At 40.5% G+C, this 15,101-nt stretch overlaps 3 protein-coding genes across 3 annotated transcripts; 1 reads left to right on the forward strand and 2 right to left on the reverse strand.

Moving 5' to 3' along the window:
* Window positions 1–25: 25 nt before the first annotated feature.
* On the reverse strand, window positions 26–7,747 carry rnf10 (ring finger protein 10). The gene is made up of 17 exons (XM_034541577.1): window positions 7,187–7,747; window positions 6,430–6,614; window positions 6,057–6,262; window positions 5,890–5,980; window positions 5,590–5,774; window positions 5,270–5,406; window positions 4,865–5,019; window positions 4,422–4,550; window positions 4,009–4,249; window positions 3,476–3,609; window positions 3,135–3,252; window positions 2,929–3,030; window positions 2,704–2,841; window positions 2,488–2,579; window positions 2,316–2,373; window positions 1,268–1,432; window positions 26–1,157 (listed from the first exon to the last, which is right to left on the reverse strand). The coding sequence occupies exons 1-17, from the start codon at window positions 7,272–7,274 to the stop codon at window positions 1,084–1,086; spliced, it is 2,298 nt and encodes a 765-aa protein (XP_034397468.1). The 5' UTR covers window positions 7,275–7,747; the 3' UTR covers window positions 26–1,083.
* Window positions 7,748–8,048: 301 nt separating this feature from the next.
* pop5 (POP5 homolog, ribonuclease P/MRP subunit) lies at window positions 8,049–10,176 on the reverse strand. Its single transcript, XM_034541585.1, has 5 exons — window positions 9,907–10,176; window positions 9,676–9,818; window positions 8,884–9,033; window positions 8,707–8,790; window positions 8,049–8,502 (listed from the first exon to the last, which is right to left on the reverse strand). Exons 1-5 carry the CDS (start codon window positions 9,924–9,926, stop codon window positions 8,405–8,407), a joined length of 495 nt encoding a protein of 164 aa, XP_034397476.1. The 5' UTR covers window positions 9,927–10,176; the 3' UTR covers window positions 8,049–8,404.
* A 110-nt stretch (window positions 10,177–10,286) lies between these two features.
* On the forward strand, window positions 10,287–14,990 carry unc119.1 (unc-119 homolog 1). The gene is made up of 5 exons (XM_034541584.1): window positions 10,287–10,634; window positions 11,534–11,647; window positions 12,230–12,338; window positions 12,460–12,632; window positions 12,747–14,990. Exons 1-5 carry the CDS (start codon window positions 10,397–10,399, stop codon window positions 12,857–12,859), a joined length of 747 nt encoding a protein of 248 aa, XP_034397475.1. The 5' UTR covers window positions 10,287–10,396; the 3' UTR covers window positions 12,860–14,990.
* The last annotated feature ends 111 nt before the right edge of the window (window positions 14,991–15,101 follow it).

Raw genomic sequence — 15,101 nt, forward strand, 5'->3', positions numbered from 1 at the left:
AATATCCACATCAAACAGTCAGGTATTTGATTATGCATCATTTTTTATTCACTTCAACAGACTAGTTTTGTTCACTAGTCTTAAACTTGCTCAAAATTAAAAGGTGACTTAAAGAACCCTCAAACATAACAAAATTATCAATCAATTTTTCTCCAGGTTTCAAAAGCATTCTTTAAATGTAAGCAATTTCCTAAACTTACACATTTTCAACACTGAAAACAAATTGGGGAAGTAATGTTAAAAGTAAGTAAAACTTCTACAACAGAAGATGACCGGAGAAACTGAATGAGACGAAAGTGCATACTTATGGTTTAACCACGCAGAATATATACTGGAGTTCTGTTGAACCAACAGATCTAATCTCTTTAATACAATACTGTGATTTTGCTTCTTTGCAATGGTATTCGAATATTATGTATTCATGTTGTTGTTCCAAAATCCCAGGGTACTGATCTCAATCCCAAAATGTATCCTCTAGAAGGATGATGAAGCACTAATCCAAATTATTACCTGGGATAAACACTGAAATGTACTCGTTTCCATTTATTCAAAGCTGAAGTTCAACACTGATGCCTGAGCACTGAGTATCTTGGAAATATTTAAAGGTGCAGCGTGCCTGCAGCTGGCTGACTGCTACTCTAATATTAAGCACCCATAAAGATCTTAACAATGTTACTCATGGATCCTCGATGTACAGTGTCAACTTCAGGAAAGTTGGACATCACACAGCAACCACTGTGATACAAGCCCTAAAAAGCCTAAAGCGCACATAATGTGAGTAAATCCTGGCTTTACTTTGCATCTCAACAACATGTTATCCATAAGGCTTGCAGTGTGCCAGGAGGTTGTAGCAAAGCTTTGACCTATTTGCACAAATTAAGGTATTTCTAAATGATGGCAATTCACCCAAACAAAAGATCAAGCCGGTAGCACAATGACTAAAGAAGCGTGAAGTTTGGCTACCTACTAAAACCCTTTTCCATAACTTACAGCTCCAAGAAATGTCTGCATGGCAGTAAAAACACAAGCAGTGGGAAGGTCAACTCAATAAACAATATGATTAAATTAACTTCAGTGTTGTGTCTACTTTGTGTGAACCATGGATGTGCTGAATAGAAGTTTCTGCTTTTTCTTCTTCTTCTTTCCACCTTTCTCATCTGAAAGGCAAAGACACCAAGTGTGAGTGCATGTCTTAAAACAAAACAATTTAGCTTTGAAAATATCCAAATTAAATTGACTTGATACAGTTAATTCATAGATGACAGACCTGGGTCAACCACAGGTTGTGGAAGAGAGGCTGGACCGCTGTCCAGCTGCAGAAGCGCCTCCTCAAAAGCCTGGCTGAAGGAGTTCTGGAAGCTGGGCACAGGGACACGGTCTGACCCGTCGCTCTCCCCATCGCTGTCTGCTGCTGGGGGAGCCAGCAGCGAATCTGTGTGGCACAAGACACAATAGTGACTTCAGGAAGCCTTCAGGGAGTTACACTGCTAATCAGCTGTAAAAAAAAAAAACCAGCTTTACAGGAAATACACAATCCTACACAAAGCTCCACTTATTTCCTCCACACACACACCTATCCTTATGTGCTACTTGTCGTCCCAACTGACACAAGTACAGAGCAGACTATGAATATATAAATGTATTATGTTGTAAATGGCAGTCTAAAAGATCTTTTCACAAGTGAATCATTTTATCTGGATTACTTTAATGATAAACTATAACTGATTGTGCTTTTTAGCTCGACTGTTTTCAACACAGGCGACAGGGTCACACACATTCTAAGAGCTAAATGATACACTGAAATATGTTTCTGAAAACCTTTGAGGTGAGCAATAGACAATACAGTAACATAATATTGATTCATATTTGATGAGCACTTCCTAGTTTGACAGTTTGATTGGTGTTTACAAGCTTCACAAGCAGTGATTGACAAAGCGTTAGAGACTTCTTGGCTGTTATTGGTTGTTTTCTTTTGGGCACGATGGAAATATTGCAAATGCCATTAGACCACTGGAAGGAGGCAGAGGAAAATACATGTTGACTTATTATCAGTCTAATGTACTACTGCCAGGCTATATAATTTTGTGCCGACTGCTGCAGCCAGCTATCAAGAGCCAGCCTGCAGTTATTGTTTGTGTAGATTCATCGAACTCATACAGGAACCACAATGTTAACACAGAATGCATGTCCACAAATAAACTCTAATTAGTCTGGTGGTGGTGGATTATATAATGTTTTCAATTTCAACTTTAAATTTTTGCTGTTAGAATTTTAACATTACATTTGTCACATCAACATCTGCAATCTTGCACTACCTTTGTTTGGAGTGATCCTGGGCCCAGCATCACCTCTGGCTTTCCCATCTCTCAGCATCTAGGATACAGGACCATGTCAAGTGTATAAGTTATGTTCTACAATATAAGCCCTTCATTTAGCTTATGACAAAGGCAGTCTCAATTAATGATATTGCTTAGTTGCTATACACACCTGTGCAAAGGACATACAGTGAGAGTCATCCTCCACAATACCCACAATGGGTGCAGAGCTTTGTCCATTCAGATTTGGGAATCTCATCCCATCTAAAAACAACAAAAGGAATGCTCAACTAACAATGTTCACATGCTTAAACGTAAGCTAAACACAAACAGAGATTACATTTATAGCACTTAACAATACATGACCAGAGGAAGGATCTTATCTTACCAGAGGAAGGACTGCTGCTGAGGGGTGAAGAGGGGGCAAATATGAAGTCAGGCTGCATAAAGGAGCTGCTGTTGTTAGGAGGAGATCCAAATGCTGGGAAATGGTAAAGGTTCTCCAATCCAATATGCACCTCTGGATCTGGGGAATATATGAACACTAATACAGTTACAAACCTCAGTCAGATATATCTCAGATGTGTGTACATCTTTCTTGGGGTGTACTTACATTTACCCTGCTTCTTGTTCTCCTCAATTTCAATTCGCTTCTCTCTGCGCTTCTCATCCCTTGCTTTCTTCTGCCTCAGGTGCTTTCTCTTCTCCAAGTCATCTAGTAGTTTGCAGGAAAATATATACAATCCCCAGTTACAATCAAAGAAATATCCTAGCGACAACTGTAAATTCACATTATGTGAAGAGGCAAAGGGTTCTAACCTGCAAATGTGTCCAGAGTATCTTTGGACAGGATTGGCGGCTGTAGGGCTAACTCACAGATGCTGAACTCGCATGTGAGTGGCAGATGTGCCAGATAGCGATGCCGCCGCCGGATGTCCTGTAACAGAGCCAAAGATGAAAAGTCAGTTTAAGCAATAACTGCAATTGCCATTTTCAAAAGAGTTAAAGTTACAACTTATGAAGGTTACAGCAGATCGGAAAAGCAGCTTTGAGGAGAAAAGAAATACTGCCGAAAACTTTATCACCTTTCCGATCTGTTGAAAAAGCTAAACCCAAACGATCGGAATGGCATCTGATTTGTGTTTCTTTGTTTTGCTGACCTCAGTGACTGTGTGTCCTACTATCTCCACCACGGTGGCAGTGATGGAGTCCGGACTGGCCTCCAAGCTGCCGTATTCACGCAACAGACAGCGTACATTCACAGGATGCAGGAACATTTGCTGGCAGTCATCAGCTGGAGGGACACATGGGAGAGGGAGGAAACGGTAAGTCCACACTGAAACCTAAAAAGGTGAGGCAAGAGAAACCTACAGCCAAGACAGTCTGACCTTTTCATGGTCAGACTCCATAAACTTGTTTCAATTACTATGTACAATATGTTCTTGTTATGTTTAAAGCATGCTGATATTACCTAATGTAACAAACAACATTCATCAGCTTTGGATGAACAGCTGGTTTGTCCCAGCTGGATTTATCTATCAGTTTGTTTGTATGTAATCAGGAAGATTGCAATTTAGTTTCCTTAAAATGACATTTCCCTTACAGCAGCTAAGCTTAAAAATCAACGCCAGATTATTTTTATGGTATGGGGAAACCCTACAAGGTTATGCCAGAAAAGCAGGGAATTAAGCACCTTGGTAGAAATAATAGTAGGGTCCGTGCACCACGCTGGTTGAAGGGCGGCCGGACTCGGCCTGGCTGGGAGGGCTCTCCTCAACAGGTTGGGGCTCTGGGGCTGCATCCATCATAGCCTCTGCAGGCTCCTCTAACACACTCTCCAAAATACTTTCAGGGAAGCCTGGCAGCTCTGCAGTGCCTTCCTCTGGGACCTCAGCCACCTCATCATCAAATGCAGAGGAATATTGCAGCACAGGCTACAAAAGGAAAGACAGATATCTTAGAAATCATAAGCAAAATTACCATACAATAAAAGTAGAAGCTACGGCATTGGGGGAGAATATGCAAGCAAGACAATTGTATTCCCGTCACCAATAGATAAAATATTGTTAAACCAAGAATGTTGAAATGATGTATTTATAGACTCACTTTGGTGCTGCTGGTGGTAGTAACCACTTCCTCCACAGGAGAAGGTTCTTCTAGAGTCAGACAGGACAGGTCAAAACTGTCTCTTAAGTTTGCCTTCTGCTGCTGCTTCAGTAACATTTCCTCTCGCTCCTAAACCATAAAGAGAGGTGAATGAAGGTTAGAGAGGTAAATATCAGTCTATGTATGTTGGGTTGTAGTCATAAAGTAAGTTTCATATTTCAGCTGAAGACACGCAAGAGAAAAATACATTGATTTACAAAACCTACTTGTTAGATATTACCAGTGTTTTTCATCCCTGCTTCTTTTATATATTTGGAAGGTACTCATTTCATACTGTGACTTTTTTTGTTAACTATGCAACGGCTATTGGTTCATTTTTGACTCGAGGAAAATAACTTAGTTGTTTGGTATCACAGACAGACATGTACAGTAGCTTCCGTTACCTGCAAAAGACAAAGGGCGCTCTGGATGAAACAGCCTTGGGCGTCCCCTTCCTGGCTGAGTTGAGACTGCAGGACAGCCTTCTCTTCTGCCACCAAGCTCAGAACCTGCGTCGGGGAGGTCAGCAGCAGCTTGGAGTACGGGCTGAGACACGTATCTAGAAAACACACGTAAAACGAGATTGAATAGAAAGTAAGCGAATCATCCCTTTTAGGATTAATACACTGACAACATAACAAATGAGAGAGTAGTGGATCTTCCAACAACATAACCCAACTTGTTCAACAACATAAAAAGTATGTTTGTAGAAGGTGCTATATAAATACTGTAAGCCACATAAAATCCTTTTGAAGACTATGAGAGGAAACTAAGAGTCTCTTTCATAAAAAGGTGGCCCCGTCCCTCACCTCCAAAGCGAACAGGCTCCTCCACCTTCACCCACTGAGAGCTTGGCATGGCCACCAGAGCACCCTTTTCCCTCTGCATCAGGCACATGGTGATTACATCTCCAGCCACATACTGCCTGGTCTCCATAGCAACCACACTGCAAAATGGTAAAAATTGTTGGAATTAACCATCAAAGAAACAAAATTAATTTAAATGAATCTGCCTCTATGTGAAGGCTCTATTGTTTTCCTTGTTACGCCTTTTTAAAATAAATATTTACTCCTCTCCTACTGCTTTTCTTTTACGTTAGTTAGCCTACAGGGCTTTATTTCTTATTTACCTCTTCAGGTCAGCGGTGTGAACTTCCTCAAAGCAGATTGGGCACTTGGACCAGCTCCTCTCACCAATAGACAGGTAGTGAAGCATGCACGGCCAGCAGAAGATGTGTCCACACCGGGTTATGCGGGCTGACAAAGGAGGGTAGAGGCAGATGGGGCAAGACGGCACCTCATGACTGTAGATGCGCTGTAGACGTACACAAATGGATTGTCATTTACGTGGATCAGTATGTAGATTATGTGGGCGTTATTACTTATAAACATGTACTGGTAGCACAGTTCAACAGATTACAGGCACTCACCACTTGCTGCACACAGTCCCAGTTGACCAGAGTGTCTGGATCAGTGAAGTGAGCCTTGTAGTCCTGGTCATCGGTCACCACGAACTGGCAACTGAAACACACAACGTTTGTTCACTCACACGTTTTTAGGCCATCTGTTTCATGTTGGGTACGGAGGTGTTGCTTACTTGGCCTGCAGAAAAAGCTCCTTGTTGAAGGGCTTGTGCTTGTGGCCCCATTTGTTTCGGCGGCCCCAACTGGAGTGGCCTCCATCTCCGAAGCCACCAGTACCTCCACGGGGTTCAAAGGTGAAGTTCAGCAGGTGGTTTAGGCTTATTTTTTTCGGTCCAGCAAACTGAGCCGGGCTAAACTCGGCCCGGCGTGTCTCTGCTACCTGGAGAAGCAGAAGTGGATAAGAATCTGTAAGATCATATTTGAACTAAAAAACTAATGCTGTGCTTCTTCTCAAAGTTTAAAATCTTCAATGATGAAATCTTCTTTGTTAGTCATGATGCTGAAAATGCTTTCTTATTTAAAGGATGATCCATTAAGAATACTAACCTCCTCCCGTCGTCCACCACCTGTAACTCCATACTGTCGCGCTCCACCTCTCTGAGTGGGTCTCTTGTCAAAAGTCTTGCTTTTCTGTGAAGTGGTGTGGCGAGAGCCTTGGAAACTTTCGCTTTTAGGATAGGAGGGCTCACGCTTGCGGCTACAGCGCTTTGAGCCTCCATTATTTTTATTTTCTGAAAAAAACAAAAACACACATAAGCAACATAAACAAAAAAATTTAAAAATCTTTATTTTGCTGACGCCTGGTTTTTAAGATCAGAAAGTCCAGGATGAAGTCATAACCCCCCCCCCCCCTATTACATACTTTGTTTCATGTAGCCATGTAAACATTTATAAATACATGTATCATCATGAGTGCTATAGGTTACAGTAAGTACATTCTTAAAGTGGCCTTACTGAACGGTCACTAAATCAAATTGTGTGAATTAAACAACTAAGGTAAAACAATATTTTTGCAAAAGTTAACTGTTAAAATGTGTCAGGGTGTCTTCCGATCCACGTATCTTGACAACTGCGGTGCATAAATACAGAGCAAATGGTTTTACAAATAGTGTTGTGTGCAAGTATCAGATAACGTCTGTGAAAGGGCTAAACGTTGGACAGTGACGTCACCTGTAGCAGATAAACAACCTCTGCGCCACTGCTAGGCCCCAGCAGGCCACAAGGCAGTGAGTGTTTAGCTGCGAGTGCCCCATGTTTGACAACTTGCGAGTGACGTTTGTGTTGGGTACTGAGTTCTTTTCACCTGTTTTGGGTTTAGAGTCGCCCGGAGGTGGGCCTGTGGAGCTGGAACGAGGCGGAACCTTGGTGTTGCTGTTGGGGTTTTTCTCCATGTTTGTCTCCGTGCAGTGAGCGATTCTGGAGCAGAGCTCTGGGTAGAGAGCCACCGAGCTCTCGAGCGTCAAACAGAAAAACAAAAGGGGAAATCGGGGTGTAGTGAGTGCGGGTCAGGCGACGAAGGCCCTGGTTCACTTCTGTCAAACACGGCGACTCCATCACGGCGACATCTTGACAATAAAACAACCCGAGAAAAAATAAGAGACACGATTTCTGCGTCTCTAGTTATGGAGGCTGCTGGTAGAGAGAGGACGAAAGCTCGCCACGCGGGGCCAAGACCCCCGAATGTAAGCCCTTTTCTTGTTAAGGAATACAAAATGCCTTTAACAAGGCGTTAAATGTTTTCCAAAAGCTGGAAAACGTTACAATTTAGAGATTTTGACCAAAAAATATATCCGTTACAACGGGCTTGCACTAATGGCGACGGGTCGCCAAACGGGAACCTGAGAGACCCGGATGTTTCTTGTGCCGCCTGCAAATCTGTTTAGTCAAAGCGCAACTAAGCATTGTGGGAAATGTAGTCGAATACGTTTGGTTAGCTGTGGATGAACACAACAGGCTTTTAGGCTTCTTATATACAGTATATGGTATTGGGTAATAAACCGGTATGGCACAGTATTGTTAAAGTGTATGCTCTGTAGGCTGATAGATAGAATGTAGACATGTTTGCATCTTAATCAAAATAATTTACGAACTATTTAACACCAATGTTGTGAATGTTTGGGTGTGTACTAAACTTGTTTTTTAGGACACCAAGGAAAAACACAGTATATTCAAAAACAGTATTTTAATTTGTAAACAAAATACACATGAACATAAAACATAGTATAAATACAAAATATTTCACTGAAACTTATTAGGCCATAGTCTTATTTTGGCCTATGAAATTGCAGTTTTATTTTTTACTTAGGCCATTCTGCCAACCCCAACGATTAAGGTGACAAACATCATCTGACGTGTCCCTCTATTGAAAACAGGCATACAGTCAGTCAGTTTTCTTCACAAACAAAAGCTCTGAGCAGCTGCAGTACAAACCATATGTCCACAGAGTTTGGTATGCATTTCTTCAAAAGCTTAATTTAAGTTCTGTAACAAAAAATGTCTGCCGCCGTCCTTTGCTGTAAAGTCATTCTTCTTCACTCTCTGATTCATCTTCTGATTCTGCCTTGTTTCCTCTTGTAAGAGTGCAGTTCAGTATTGCTTTCTGTACCTGTCGTTTTTCTTCTACAAATGAAAAAAAGAGAAAGAAGCAGTCAATTGACGTTTTTTTTTTAATGTCCATCCTGTAATCAAAGTATTCTATCCAATGCTCTAATTCAACACTGGTAATAATTAAGTTAATATCATCCATGATTAAAAAAACTCATGGACCACGTATTGCAGAGTTCAGTATGAATTAGATTAGATACATTCAATTAAATTCCATACCTTCATTTTTACATTTAGGTAGCATTCGATGGAGCTGCTGGGTGTTGTATCGGATCAGAAACTTCTGACATGTTCTAATTGTTCCTGAAAAAAAACAACAACATATAATTAGTGTTCAATTAATATTGAAGATTGAAAAGATTATATCTGATTCATTATGAGATGTGTTTTTCTTACCTCCCACATGCAAGCAGTTCAGAAAACATGGGATTTTCTGCCCACGAGTTTCAATACAGGTAATGAATGGCAGTGCAGACCAGAGGAGTCTGTAACACCTTTTGGGGAAACGCAGGAATACTATTCCAGTATGAGCATTCAGATATTTCACTGAAAAGAAACAAAAAAAGAGAACTCAGTTAACACTTACAGTATTGTTTGATTAGTGATTCATTCAAGAGCAATATCATCATCATCACGAGTTGAGGGGAATACTTAACATTCTCATACCAAGGAATCTAAACAGACCCTGCATCTAGTGTGTTTTGTGTGAATGATATTACTTCAGCACTAAAGCTCTCTTTGTGAATCTAAAAAGGTAGTAGTGGACGGCAATAATCTGTGTACTTAACTCACCATAGTTGCTCCAATTACACTTGTTACTCCACATTTGACAGTGTTGGTACTACTCACTTTGCACTTTAAGATTTGAATCTATCAATATATAACATGTGATGAATTATTATAGATTAAACTCAAAACAGTGTAAACAAGCAGCCACAATGGCCAACATGGAAATGTTAACTTGCTCATGCAGCAGCATTTTTTTTTATGAATTCAGTTTAAAAAAGTAACAACTAACATTATAAACACAGATCGTGGCCATTATACCATATTAAGTACTTTTAGTGTTTACAATTAACGTAACGATAGGCCTACATGACAATATTATGTGTGTAATTATAATTTAAATGCTAGCCTTTGACTTGAATAGGGATTTTTCTACTTTACATACGTCTCGCCGCTGCCTACCAGAGAACCTGATGCTGCAGAGAGCGGCCCCGTAGTCCCCGTGTGTGCGGGCGACCGCTGCCCTCACTGCCGCCGCAACAGCTCGGTCATCCAGCTGCAACAAACGACTGTGGTCTTCAACGTTGACTTCGCACAGTAAATACCTACAAACCGGAGAGGTGACGTCAGAAACGAACTGTGAACACACACACACACAATATGAACAAATAGTACACGAAGAGCACATTTCACCTAGACTTCACTCGCACCATCGCTGCGTGTTTCTTCTTCTGTGGGAACTTCCGTCAACACAAATCTAGCCACCGCCCGGAGAGTTGCTCTAGCGCCACACGCTGGACATTCATTGCAATGCTGCGCGTGCTTAGACACGAGACTCAGTATTAGTCCAACTATCGACACAATTAGATAATGTTCTCCTAACAGAAAACACTGAATAATAATATCTCTCCACAATATCATTACACAGACACAGCGTGTAGATCGAACAACATTGTCAGAAACACAACCCACCCAGTTGAAGACGAAACGGCACGTCCTGGGCTTTAAACCATTCGTACCCTTCGGTAACTATGACAATTTCCATCGGTCTTAGCCAATCACAACCTCCCTTTTTTGTCTCCCACACACGTTTGACGCCATCTTGAAATTACACCCGCAGTTTATCAAGTCGCTCCCAAATACAAAAAATAAAAAACTCTCCATTATTGCATCAGTGTCTGGTATGAACGGTTCGCGAAACAAATCGGCACCGACAGTCAGTAAGAGTCAGACGGACGGAGACACCACCAGCTCGGAGGCGAAGCTCAGGAAGCGACAGACAGGTGGAGGAATGCTGAAGAAGCTGAAGTCGAGGCGCAGTCAGACGGAGAAGTGGCCTGTGGTCACAGAGGATGAACTGCGGGCTCTGGGGAAAGATATTACCCCGGACAATGTCCTGGGTCTCCGGGCAGTCACGGAGGGTAAGTTACGTGCAACTTGTCCAGACAAAAGTCGTTAAACCGGCTAAACGGGCACCATATATCCGATGCTAATGGTGGCTACGTGACGAGTTTTCAGATCAGTTGACCAATGTGTCCAATAATTCTAATGAATATAGTCATATTTGGTCAAACAGGTAGCTTTAAGGTTAGCATATGTCTAACTATGTTGTGAGTTGGGCATCCTAACTCTAAAAAAAGTAGGATGTATCCAGTGGCGTAGCAAGGACTTTGGGCCACCCAGAAATAATATTATCCAGGGCCACCTGTATTATTAGCTTTTTTTCTGGCCAGTTGGGGGAAAACAACAAGCATTAAACGCAAAATATTGTCATCTTATAACATCTTTCCACCTAACAAATGCAGGTCTATTCAACACAAAATACCAGTTTTGTGTTTGGACTCAAGTGCAGCTTTAAGTAATTTAATTCAATATGTTTTTGGCCCTTTTCTCTGTCTCCTGGAATTGGGACCACCTCCCCCAGCTTGTGCTTCAACCATCTGAGTCATCGGACACCCAGTCTACCACAGTTGCAGCGAATGCTTAATGCCTTCCATTGTTTCTTTGGCCTTCCCCGGACTAGACAACAATGGCATTACTTTCCTTTTTATATCACAACACTTGAAAAGCTGGAAGCCTGAGCTATAGTATTACTCACAACTACTGCAAGGTGCAGGATCCAGAAAAGAGATACTGAAACCCTAGTGGCTCATCAAGTGATACCTCTGTTCTCAAAGGAAAGATGATTTTTTTATGTTAGTATTGGTAAATATAAATAAATATCAAAGAGGTACCCCTGATAGCTAATGGTTGCTTGCTCGCTGTCAAATTGCTATATGTTTGTTTGTCCAAACAACTTTTATTTGTCTTCATATTCCAGACTATCTGTGCAAACCTGAAGACAATATCTACAACATTGACTTCACACGTTTCAAAATCCGAGATCTGGAGACAGGAACAGTGCTGTTTGAGATTGCCAAACCGCCTAACAACAGTAAGTGACATATTAACTTCTGCCACATACAAATGCTACTAATCACAAAGCTCACAAAGGGTTTTCTCTGGAAGATGTGTTTCACTCAACAAGACATGTTTTCTTGTCCACCCAAATGTCTGTAGAGTTATTGATTTTCGGCTTACTCTTCCTTGCAATGCATCTACTCGATAACAGTTGTTTTGTCTAAGTTGTCCAGTTTGGAGAAGGATGTATACAGACACGCTGATGCTTTTCAGTTATAGCCTCAAGGTTTTTCACAGTCAACATATTACTGTGTCACCAAGCACGAGAACAGCAGTCTTTCCTTTACCTTTTATTTGACATTGCTCTCTGGTGATATATAACTTCCATAATTGTTTTAAAAGACATAACCTTTAATGTCATGCTAGGCAATCGCATGTAGTAGATACCAGTATCTTACATATTCGGCATATAATTACATAATCACTTTATTACACCTATTCAGCCCAGTTGCTCTCACATGTTTTTCAACAAATGAAAATGCTACTAATTATTGTTAATTTTGCCAGTCCTGTAAATATTGAATACAATCCAGCTAAACATGTGTTTTTATATTAGGTCCTGTGGAGGGGGAAGAAGAGAGTGGCGATGTCGACATCAGTGCAGGGCGTTTTGTGCGATATCAGTTTACACCAGCCTTCCTCAAACTGTGCACAGTTGGTGCAACGTAAGTAAATTAACCCTAACTTTCTGAATTTTATAAGCTGAGAGCATACATAATAATCAGACTTTTATGTTCATAACTGAATTGTAATTAATTCTTTCTTGTTTCTGTTTCTAAACCTCAGTGTGGAGTTCACAGTGGGCGACCGGCCCATTAACAGCTTTCGTATGATTGAGAGGCATTACTTCCAGGGACGCCTACTGAAGAACTTTGACTTTGACTTTGGATTTTGCATTCCCGACAGCCGCAACACTTGTGAACACATTTATGAGTTTCCACAGCTTCCAGATGACCTCAGTGAGTTTATTTTACTCAACCACGGATGTTAATGCTGTTGCATGCATATTTCTACATAATAATCTCGGTTTCATCTGTCCTTCCTTCACTCTTTTCTTCCTTATTCCCCTCCAGTTCGCCAAATGGTGGCGCACCCTTACGAGACCAGATCAGACAGTTTCTACTTTGTTGACAACAAACTCATCATGCACAACAAGGCAGATTATGCCTACAATGGTGGTGTGTAATACCGGAGGGGATAATGTTTGCAATACTTCCCAGGGGATTGATTTCCTGCATTACAACCACGCAAAACCTTCTTCTTGGGGGACAGAAGTATTCTCTCCTTTGAGGACATTCCACCAAACATTCTTCAGAACCAACGGACCACATCTGCCTTCATATGAAATCATGGATCCATTCATCAGTACCTCCACTGAGCTGAGTTTCTGTGACTCCGAGAAATGTTCAGTCAAATATTTCTATGTTAAATCTGACTAAAACCTTTTTGTTCCGTCTTTCGGTTTGTCATACAAGTATAATGTTTCACTTTTGCCTTAAGTTTCTTGCCGTCTCTGCTGGAAAGGGACACTTTGAGTCAAAGACCTCTCATGGCAAAGCCTTTAGACTGTGCTAGTTATAACTTAATTTACTTTACTATGTAGATTGTTATCAATTGATGTTTTCTAGAAACAATTTTCGGAAGTGACAATTGTGTTTCCCGTAAGGAAAAACGAGCATTAACTAGATGTTTTACAGTATTGAACAGTAGATGATCATGTAGCATTAGTTGACATTGTTTAAGTTTCATTCTTGCTTAAATATCTACTATCAGTTGTCAATTATTGGGACTGTTTGTGTCAGATATTTAAGTTTGGTTTTGGTTTTGTAAGGAACATTAGGTTGACCAATCTCATCTTTAGTAGGACCTTTTTAAGTTCAAGAACAGCATGAGCTCTTTTTATGATGTCAGCTGTTCGCTCTGCTAATATCTGCTACATAACAGTTTTTACAACATAATTGGCTGTCGCCTGGGCATCTAGTGTTTGTTCTATCAAACTCTGAAACACACTGTGATACATGAAAATAACAAGATAACACCCTAATCTGATTCTTCCTGATTTATTTGGTACAACGGCACTGGGAATCCCACTCTTGTTTTCCAGTGGTGTGGTATACCTATTAAAATGGTTGCTGAGTGTATATGCTGCTGCTCTACACTCAGGTTTTCAATCTATCAATTAAATACACAGTAGCACACAACACAACAGTACAGACTGATGTAGTTGATCTATTTTTAATGAGGCGGTTTGATAGATACATACATTGACATGTTTCTCTTCTCATAGAAGCCCTGTTTTAAGGACTATACTGGTGGTTTTGCATATTGTATCCATTAACTACATATTCGGTAATATTTTCATTTTACACATGGTTCCAGTCTCATTAGGTACACCTGAACAATGTAATGGCATTTTGCACAACAGCCTTACAATAAATCCTCCCTTATTAAGCTTGCAATGCTCATTAAGCTTGCAATGCTCATTTTGGTGAATCTTTATCACTTTATTTAAGCGGCTGATGTGCTGTTGAATTGTATTCTATACACTGAGTCTGTGAGTCTGATTAGACAATTCCATTTCTCAGATTTTCCCTTTGTACAAACATGATTGGAAATCAGCAGCTGCCTGAGGGGAAAGAAATACTTCTTAAATGGTCAGTATTGCTATTATTATTATACAATGCATTTAATTAATAGTCTAAGGGTTGTTTTCAAATGTTACACAAATGTTCTGTTAACTGTACTTTATAACATTGATTCCATGTGCCTTATATCCAGGTGTTTGTTTTTAGGTTGTTTTTTTTAATGTAAGAGACCTTTGTGCATCATCCACCTGTATGGCTGAAGGGAAGAGAAAACATTGCAGTACTGCCTTGTGTGAAACAATCTTATTTACTCTTATACAATTTGGCATTTTACAGTTAAACAGTGGCAACCCCTTATGTCGGCTATCTATAACTTACAGGTGTGCTATCAGGCACACACTTGGACAGCTGTAGAACCTTTTTTTATTATCAATTGGATTAATTGGATGTATGTTGGACTGCTGATTAGCAGCACTGCTGTTCTAAGAGCTAGAAAGACTGTGCATTGCTTTGCCATATAGTATCAGTCAGTGGTAGTAACTTTGGATGATCTAAATGCCTTGAGAAGTGGCGACACTTTGTCTGCACTAAAAGACTACTTGGCTGACCCAAAAAATGTATGTATCTGTTCTGTAACCTGTTGTGAAGACTCTTTTCCTATTGGCTAATTTGACAAATAATTAATTCATGTCATATCAGATTTATTGTAAATAAAAATGGTGAACTGCAAAACAATGACATTTTTATGAGTAAAACTATCAGGGATTTAGGGGCTTTTCTATCTTCCAGCTGAATGGTAAACTTAGTTATGTGACATGATTATGTGGCCTGCCCAAGAAAAAA

This window comes from Cyclopterus lumpus, chromosome 9, assembly GCF_009769545.1.
Source record: "Cyclopterus lumpus isolate fCycLum1 chromosome 9, fCycLum1.pri, whole genome shotgun sequence".
NCBI classification, from domain to species: Eukaryota; Metazoa; Chordata; class Actinopteri; order Perciformes; family Cyclopteridae; genus Cyclopterus; species Cyclopterus lumpus.

What these genes read in the sequence shown, in the direction of transcription:
- rnf10 (XM_034541577.1), bottom strand. Translation starts at nt 7,274, where the DNA reads ATGGAGAAAAACCCCAACAGCAACACCAAGGTTCCGCCTCGTTCCAGC. An exon ending in CGACTCTAAACCCAAAACAG is followed by an intron (nt 6,615 to 7,186) that starts GTGAAAAGAACT and finishes TGTTTTTTTCAG; the next exon opens with AAAATAAAAATAATGGAGGC. An exon ending in CACACCGCTGACCTGAAGAG is followed by an intron (nt 5,407 to 5,589) that starts GTAAATAAGAAA and finishes ACCATTTTGCAG; the next exon opens with TGTGGTTGCTATGGAGACCA.
- pop5 (XM_034541585.1), bottom strand. Translation starts at nt 9,926, where the DNA reads ATGGTGCGAGTGAAGTCTAG. An exon ending in ATGGTGCGAGTGAAGTCTAG is followed by an intron (nt 9,819 to 9,906) that starts GTGAAATGTGCT and finishes TCCGGTTTGTAG; the next exon opens with GTATTTACTGTGCGAAGTCA. An exon ending in CTGCAGCATCAGGTTCTCTG is followed by an intron (nt 9,034 to 9,675) that starts GTAGGCAGCGGC and finishes GTTTCTTTTCAG; the next exon opens with TGAAATATCTGAATGCTCAT.
- unc119.1 (XM_034541584.1), top strand. Translation starts at nt 10,397, where the DNA reads ATGAACGGTTCGCGAAACAAATCGGCACCGACAGTCAGTAAGAGTCAG. An exon ending in TCTCCGGGCAGTCACGGAGG is followed by an intron (nt 10,635 to 11,533) that starts GTAAGTTACGTG and finishes TTCATATTCCAG; the next exon opens with ACTATCTGTGCAAACCTGAA. An exon ending in ACAGCTTCCAGATGACCTCA is followed by an intron (nt 12,633 to 12,746) that starts GTGAGTTTATTT and finishes ATTCCCCTCCAG; the next exon opens with TTCGCCAAATGGTGGCGCAC.